This window comes from Salvelinus alpinus, chromosome 37 (assembly GCF_045679555.1).
Source record: "Salvelinus alpinus chromosome 37, SLU_Salpinus.1, whole genome shotgun sequence".
NCBI lineage: Eukaryota > Metazoa > Chordata > Actinopteri > Salmoniformes > Salmonidae > Salvelinus > Salvelinus alpinus.
The window spans coordinates 3,348,822-3,357,684 of NC_092122.1; the positions used below are offsets into that span (position 1 = coordinate 3,348,822).

Sequence of the window (8,863 nt, forward strand, 5' to 3'; positions counted from 1 at the left end):
TTGCCATTGGTCGAGGGTACATGCACATTTTAGGCGTTCATGAGCTACCGAAATGCATAGAAATGATCTATTTTCCCACTACTTACATTTTAAACGTATGTGAGTCAAGTCATTTGCACAATGCACTGCAAAGCACTATCCTTTAATTGATACAATAACTTATCTTGCTGCAACAAAAAGCTTTTTTTGTGCATAAAAAATAAAATAATGTATGTGTCTCTTTATTTAAACTACATAACTGCAAAGTTGCAACCAAGGACAAAAATACAAAGCAAACAACTTAAGTCATTTTACTCTCACACCTGTTAGAGAACATTCCTCCATATAATAGTTTAGGGTACAAGTATGGACAAAATACCACTTTAACTGAATTTAAGATAATTTCATTGAGAAAATTAACATAATTTCTCAAAGATAGCATCAGTTTCCCTCCCCCCTGTAACTATGTGTGTATTCCCTTATTGGAAAATGAAAATAAATCACAGAGCACCAAATTGCCCCTAAAGTCAATACATTTTAAACAAAAATTGCTAATGGGGTCACAGTGTTGAACAGACAGACAGATGAGGGGGGACAGACTGAGCTGATCAGAGAAAGCAGGCAGCGATGAGCCTGACGCTCACAGGTCTACTACTTTTCTCTGGAGCCAAATCTCTCTGTGTGTGTGTTCTAATTACCAATAGAACCCATTTTGTGTGTCTACATTTGTGTGTTGGGTCTGCCTGAACACGTGTGTAAATCGGGAGCTCAACTCCAGATCAGTTCCCGGTGAAGAGGAGGGGATCAGGTCCTTGCTGGGGCTTGGTGTTCTGAAGAGACTGGAACACCCTGCTCTTCTCTTCACCTTTCTTTAATCTCTTCCCCTGTCTCAGGCCTTGATCTCAGGAGCAGCAGGAGTGCAGTATATTGTGTCAGAGTTCTCAGACACCAGCTCCTCTGTTGAGGAAAATAACATGACAACTCAATGACATTTGCCTCTAGCTATTAGTGTGACAGATTCATGGTTCGTTCCATTTCGGTTTCCAGCATCTTAACGAAGTCAACCTTATTCTAAAATGTATTTAAAACATTGTCATCAATCTACACACAATATCCCATAATGACAAAGCGAAAACTTTTTTTTTTTTTACTAACAGAAATACCATATTTACATAAGTATTCAGACCCTTTGCTATGAAGCTTGAAATTGAGCTCAGGTGCATCCTGTTTCCATTGATACTCAGCACACTGGATGCAGTCTATCACAGTGCCATCCGTTTTGTCACCAAAGCCCCATATACCACCCACCACTGCGACCTGTATGCTCTCGTCGGCTGGCCCTCGCTACATATTTGTCGCCAGACCCACTGGCTCCAGGTCATCTATAATTCTTTGCTAGGTAAAGCTCCGCCTTATCTCAGCTCACTGGTCACCATAACAACACCCACCCGTAGCACGCGCTCCAGCAGGTATATCTCACTGGTCATCCCCAAAGCCAACACCTCCTTTGGCCACCTTTCCTTCCAGTTCCCTGCTGCCAATGACTGGAACGAATTGCAAAAATTGCTGAAGCTGGAGTCTTACATCTCCCTCACTAATGTTAAGCATCAGCTATCTGAGCAGCTCACCGATCGTTGCAGCTATACACAGCCCATCTGTAAATAGCCCATCTAACTACCTACCTCATCCCCATATTGCTTTATTTAAATTTTTTGCTCTTTTGCACACCAGTATTTCCACTTGCGCATCATCATCTGCACATCTATCACTCCAGTGTTAATTTGCTAAATTGTAATTACTTTACTACTATGGCCTATTTATTGCCTTACCTCCTTACTCCATTTACACACACTGTATATAGATTTTTCTATTGTGTTATTGACTGTACTTTTGTTTATCCCATGTGTAACTCTGTGTTGTTTGTCGCACTGCTTTGCTTTATCTTGGCCAGGTCGCAGTTGTAAATAGGAACTTGTTCTCAACTGGCCTACCTGGTTAAATAAAAGTGAAATACATTTTTAAAGTAAAAATAATTATCCTTGAGATGTTGCTACAACTTGATTGGAGTCCACCTGTGGGAAATTCTATTGATTGGACATGATTTGGAAAGGCACACCTGTCTGTATAAGATCCCACAGTTGACAGTGCATGTCAGAGTAAAAACCAAGCAATGAGGTCAAAGGATTGACCATAGAGCTCCGAGACAGGATTGTGTCGAGGAAAAGATCTGGGGAAGGGTACCAAAACATTTCCGCAGCATTGAAGGTCCCCAAGAACGCAGTGGCCTGCATCATTCTTAAATGGAAGAGGTTTGGAACCACCAAGACTCTTCCTAGAGCTGGCCGCCCGGCCAAACTGAGCAATCAGGGGAGAAGGACCTTAGTTAGGGCGGCGACCAAGAACCAGATGGTCACTCTGACAGAGCTCCAGAGTTCCTCTGTGGAGATGGGAGAACCTTCCAGGAGGACAACCATCTCTGCAGCACGCCACCAAATCAGGCCTTTATGGTAAAGTGGCCAGACAGAAGCCACTCCTCAGTAAAAGGCACGACAGCCCACTTGGAGTTTGTCAAAAGGCACCTAAAGGACTCTCAGACCGATGAAAGCAAGATTGAACTCTAAGACCTTAATGCCAATTGTCACGTCTGGAGGAAACCAGGCCCCGCTCATCACATGGCCAATACCATGCCATATTACTTATACCTACCCAGTCATTTCAGATACTAAAGTTTCTAGGAATCCCTATTAATTTGTAATTAAGCATCAAAACTCACCAGGAAGAACACACTTCCACAGGCCATAGGTTTTGCCGACCGCAGTCTGCCACAGCCGGAGCGTACCGTCCTCAGAGCCACTGGCATACAGCTCCCCGTCTGGACTGAACCGCACGCAATGTACTGGCCCAAAGTGGCCCTTGTACGACTCTACAGGAGTGGAGAGAGATCCACAGCAGTGTTAAACATGACCCTAACCCTAAACATGTCCACACACAGGTTATAAAGCCATACATGTGAGGCAGCCACTATCGTCCAACAGTATACGGTCAATGTCAGCGAGTTGGTTAGGATTGAGTGAGCATTCTCTTATATACAGCGCATTCGGAAAGTATTCAGACCCGTTGACTTTATCCACATTTTGTTACGTTACAGCCTTATTCTAAAATGCATTACTTTTTTTCTCATCAATCTACACACAATGACAAAGCAAAAACAGATTTTTTGAAAATTTGCAAATATATTAAAAATAAAACAGAAATACATGATTTACTTAAAATAGGATTGTGTCGAGGCACAGATCTGGGGATGGGTAACAAAAAACATCTGCAGCATTGAAGGTCCCTAAGAACACAGTGGCCTCTATCACTCTTAAATGGAAGAAGTGTGGAACCACCAACACTCTTCCTAGAGCTGGCCGCCCGGCCAAACTGAGCAGTCGGGAGAGAAGGGCCTTGGTCAGGGAGGTGACCAAGAACCTGATTGTCACTCTGACAGAGCTCCAGAGTTCCTCTGTGGAGATGGTTGTCATTCTGGAAGGTTCTCCCATCTCTGCAGCACTGCACCAATCAGGCCTTTATGGTAGAGTGGCCAGACGGAAGCCACTGCTCAGTAAAAGGCACATGGCAGCCCGCTTGGAGTTTGCCAAAAGACACCTAAAGGACTCTCACACCATGAGAAACAAGATTCTCTGGTCTGATGAAGCCAAGATTGAACTCTTTGGCCTGAATGCCAAGTGTCACGTCTGTAGGAAACCTGACACCATCCCTACGGTGAAGCATGGTGGTGACAGCATCATGCTGTGGGGATGTTTTTCAGCTGCAGGGACTGGGAGACTAGTCAAGATCGAGGGAAAGTTGAATGGAGAAAAGTACAGAGAGATCCTTGATAAAAACCTGCTCCAGAGCGATCAGGACATCATACTGGGGCGAAGGGTCACCTTCCAACAGGACAACGACCCTAAGCACACAGCCAAAACAACGCAGGAGTGGCTTCGGAACAAGTCTCAATGTCCTTGAGTGGCCCAGCCAGAGCCCAGACTTGAACTGTGCCGCAACGCTCCCCATTCAACCTGACAGAGATTGAGAGGATCTGCAGAGAAGAAATGGGAGAAACTCCCCAAATACAGGTGTGCCAAGCTTGTAGCGTCATACCCAAGAATACTCGAGGCTGTAATCGCTGCCAAAGGTGCTTCAACAAAGTATTGAGTGAAGGGTATACTTATGTAAATGGATATTTACGTGTTTATTTATTTATTTATAAATGTGCAAAAATGTATGAAAACCTGTTTTTGCTTTGTCATTATGGGCTGTTGTGTAGATTGATGAGGGGAAACAAATTAATACATTTTAGAATGAGGATGAAACGTAACAAAAAGTGTAAAAAGTCAAGAGGTCTGAATACTTTCCGAAAGCACTGCAAATTGGTGTGATTTTATATGACTCCTTGTGAAGTTTTTTGTAGTGTAAGCTGCTGCTTACCCAACTCCTCCTTGGTGCCGTAGTCAAATTTGTAGAGCTTGAAGTCGTCTCCCCCGGCAACAAAGAAGTCCTTATCTGGATGCAGCGAGGCAGAGTGAATGGAGGCAGGGGCATCCACAGTCTTGATCATGTCAAGGCTAGGGAGAAACACAAATCAGAGTAAGGAAACACACACAGCTTTAGCACTAGCCATCACAATCAAATATGAGAGAAATCAAATCATAATGGATGTCATATACTGTATGCTATGACTCACCCTGAGGATTAGGTAGAAGTAGTCCCTAACCAATGATACAGGGTCAGATATTTTATCAGTCCCCTAATGGTTTAGGCTAGGTTTGAGAGTGGGAAAATCTTATCCTAGATCTGTGGTTAGTGGCAATGTCTACCTCGAGCTATGCCTGAGGGCAATGCCTGGGTTTTGTGTATTGTACCTGAGGGCATTGTAGAACGCGATGGTCTTTCCATAGGTGATGACCAAAACCTCTCCGTCAGGGATGTACTCCATGCTGCTGACTGACATGTCAAAGGAGAGCTGCTTCACAACCTCAGTGGAATTCCTGTCCCACAGTCTACACAAGGGAACAGAGTGCGTATATAGCAATACCCATTTTAGATTAATAGATACAGTACCTTCTTGATTGAAAAGTCATCAAGAAATGACAGCAAAAATCGAAGCGAGAGTGACGGCCAGACTCGTACGACCATAGTACATTAATGACCTTTCAATGTTGATAATGCCACACTGCCCTCCTGTGTTCATAGCGGGCAGAGACTTTTTGCTGCAAAGGAAAATGACTGCAAATCGCTCCAAATGTTCCCAATAGTATATAAAGGTGTGTGGTCATCCTATCAGCCTTTTGGCATCATAGTAATATCCATGACAAATGTAGAACCAGGTAGATCAAAGAGCACTGACCGTACGGTTTTGTCATCAGCGGCAGAGAGGATCTGTGTGTCGTTGTTACACCACAGGGCTTTCTTTATGGCAGACGTGTGCCCTGTAATCTCTTGCGGTTCTGAGGGAAACAAAACACAATACATATCTAAACAACCAACCAAACGTTGACGCAAACAATTAAACGAGGGGTTGCATTGGTACGAACCTGCTTCCGGTTGGTTGAGGTCGTAGATGCGTATTATCTTATCATTCCCTCCTGTTAACAGACAACTGCTATCCTGTCAGAGAGAAATAGAGGGGGGAAGAAGTTGACTCAAATATCCAATACTTGAAAGTCCCATGTATCGGAACAAAAAAGATACGCAAGACATGTAAACAGGTTTACACTGTCATGACAGGGAGCATTTAAGTCCCCAATCTCATACATTTGACACAAAGTAAAACCCATATCAGTACCAAGTAACTGTAGTACCTGAGTAAAATTGACTGACTTGACAATGTGCTTGTGTGCCAGCGTGAGGACCTCATCTCCAGTCACGGCATCCCACACCTTCCTGAAGAGCAAATAGATAGTCATCATCAGTATGTCAGCCAAGAAAAATAATACAGTAGCCTAGTTACCACCTGCCAGACATGCGTTTGCTTTCACCAACTCTGTTGTTGAAACGACAAATGAGTTGGCTAAAGCAGACAGACTAGTGCCTAGGCTAGGAGAGTAATAAGCTAATGTCAGAAATCTTGGAGATCTCTCATTGAACAATTGGAAGACTTAACACTCATTCTGTTCTGAAGTACAGTATAGGATTATAGCCTGGTTCTATACTGTATGTGCAGTAGCCAACACTTATTAATCATTTTTTACCTTTATTTAACTAGGTCAGTTAAGAACAAATTCTTATTTACAATAACGGCCTACACCGGCCAAACCCGGACGACGTTGGGCCAATTGTGCGCTGCGCTATGGGACTCCCAATCACTGCCACTTGTGATACAGCCTGGATTCGAACCAGGGTGTGGTAGTGACGCCTCTAACACTGGGATGCAGTGCCTTAGACCACTGGGCCACTCAGGAGACTTATAGAGCCCACCAGCTTGTAGTCCTAAAAATCTGAAATTGGTTGGCATTTTCTACCTGTGGTTCGTTCACCATTCATATGGGGGAAATTAATGGGGGAAATAATGGGGGTTTGGGATATACGCCAAAAATAAGGTTAACACAGGCTTAGGAGATCTTATATGTCTTGTTCTAGGAGATAATATCAGTCAGTTACCATGACCTTTATGAATTATAAAGCTTATGTGCTCAAAATAAGTACGCTGCTAACAAGTCACTAACTTTTTACTTGTTTGGATTACATAAATGCTTCATAATTATCTCATAAGGCCTTGTTTACCGCAGACCTTATTTTCGGCGTTTATCCACCTAAAAACATGAATTTCCCCATAGGCGTTGGCCAATGAGCCATGGCAAAGTTAACCTCCGTTATAGCCCGCAAACTCTAGTCGGCATTCTGCCTTCTCCTTACAGTTTTCAGCCAACAGCTGCGCCCACAACTGGCGAGTTAATCTACACACAAGTGTTTGGAGAATGCTAGATAGCCAATTAGTACAGGTGGTCGCTGCTTGTCTTCCATCTGTTTCCCATAAGCAAGCGCTGTAACATGGGAATATGGCCGTGCAGCGACACTAACCCTATCAAGGTGTATCAATTTAACTTTATGTATTTTGAAAACTATTTCTTGCTGATATGAAAGTTAAGGTCCCTGTTCTTCCAAAACCGTACCGCAAGCGACACGTGTTAATGTTCAGATTGAGCGTGGCTGCTCTTAACAAAACGCCTTCGTCCAATGACTCCTATGTGTAATGGAGTCATGATCAAGGGCTAGCCTCCATTACAAAAAGACACCATTACTATTGCTCTCTATATTGTTGTCATAACATGGTCATGGCCAGGCTATGTTGTAGGCCTAAATACATACGCAGTGAAGTCTGCAGCAGCAGTGGCTGCCTTGGTGGCTTCATTATTCAGAGTGGCCCCCCAGACAGCACCCTTGTGACCCAGGAACGTTCCGATCCAATCCCCTGTGTCTCCCTGGCGCAACATGGGTTTGCCATCTACAAGAAGGAACATTAATAAGCGGTTAGTACATTCACAAGTGGTTAGACAACTACAGTACCTCCAACTGTAGCACATACATAAGTGAAATAGTCTGATGATCATTTTCAAAATAGATCTATTCAATTCCCATCTCTATTCTGACTGCCACCTGAGGAAAAGGTGTGATGGAACTTTATTTACCTCTACTTCACATTCAATATTTTCTAAACAATGATCTATGGTTATCTATTACAACAAGGACTATCTAGCAAATATGTCTTACCTTTGCAGGCACTGATGAGAAAATACCCGTATGGGGTGATTCCACTGAAGGCTAGATCCACCACAGGTCTTGTGTGGCCAGAGCAGGTGAGTGGTGTCTGTCTCATTGCCATGCTCACCTTTGTTTCAGACTGACTAGCTAGTAAACAATACAAACTGTTAAATAATATCACCAAAAGTATGGAGCTAGTTAATGAATATAAATGACAGCTTGCAACTGGCTAGCTAATGTATGGAATGAGATTGCTAAAACTCTGGCTCGTGCTGAATAGCTAACGTTAGCTTCCAATGGAACCAAAGTTAGCTTGACAGACATTAGCTAGCCAACGATTCAAGATAGTTTGAAGATAACGCAACCACCGTTAACTAGATTTTATGAAAAAAAGAGAAGGAATTAAGCGAAGATATTGATGTTTCAGTGAAGGCAAAGGGCTTCTCTCCCAGCTAGGAAAGAGCGCTAATAGCTACAATATTGCAACTAACTAGCAACGTGCAGTAAGCGGCCTTAGGTGTTTAAAAAACATTGTAAATATAGAAATACTTCCGGTATCATGAACGCTGACGTAATTTTCTAAATAAAAGTCCCAGATCTAAGTTAATGGTCAAGACTTAAGATCATTGCTGGTACAATGAAATCATCTATAATTTTGCACTTTGTCAAATATTTTAAACGTGTCCACCAACTTTTTCGAATAATATTTGATTAATTACATTTAGACTCCAAATGATTGATCATCCTGTCTGTATTTATCGGTATCATTAAGACTCATATTTTAACGTGCTACATTGAATATTATAATATTGTAAAATTTACAGAACTTTTTGAGGGGACATGTGTAAATCTAGAGCATCAGGAGTGTGAGGGGTACAATTTGTGCAAAGAAAGCTCTTAGAGCTCTATGATGTTGAAAATAACATGTAGACTTGTCTTAGATGGGTTTGCCACACACAGATTGTACATGAAACGTAGAGGTAGAAAGAGGATTAAGGCCCCCAGGGTTCTAGTCTAGAAGCACACTTTCCACCAGTGGTGGGAAAAGTACCCAATTATTATACTTGAGTAAAAGTAAAGATACCTTAATAAAAAATGACTCAATAAAAAGTGAAAGTCACCCAGTAAAATACTACTT

At 42.6% G+C, this 8,863-nt stretch overlaps 1 protein-coding gene across 1 annotated transcript; it reads right to left on the minus strand.

Moving 5' to 3' along the window:
* Nucleotides 1-123: 123 nt before the first annotated feature.
* On the minus strand, nucleotides 124-8,266 carry LOC139566089 (serine-threonine kinase receptor-associated protein-like). Its single transcript, XM_071387000.1, has 9 exons — nucleotides 7,735-8,266; nucleotides 7,333-7,468; nucleotides 5,826-5,907; nucleotides 5,559-5,631; nucleotides 5,372-5,471; nucleotides 4,887-5,024; nucleotides 4,453-4,589; nucleotides 2,753-2,902; nucleotides 124-936 (listed from the first exon to the last, which is right to left on the minus strand). Exons 1-9 carry the CDS (start codon nucleotides 7,844-7,846, stop codon nucleotides 869-871), a joined length of 996 nt encoding a protein of 331 aa, XP_071243101.1. The 5' UTR covers nucleotides 7,847-8,266; the 3' UTR covers nucleotides 124-868.
* Nucleotides 8,267-8,863: the final 597 nt, after the last annotated feature.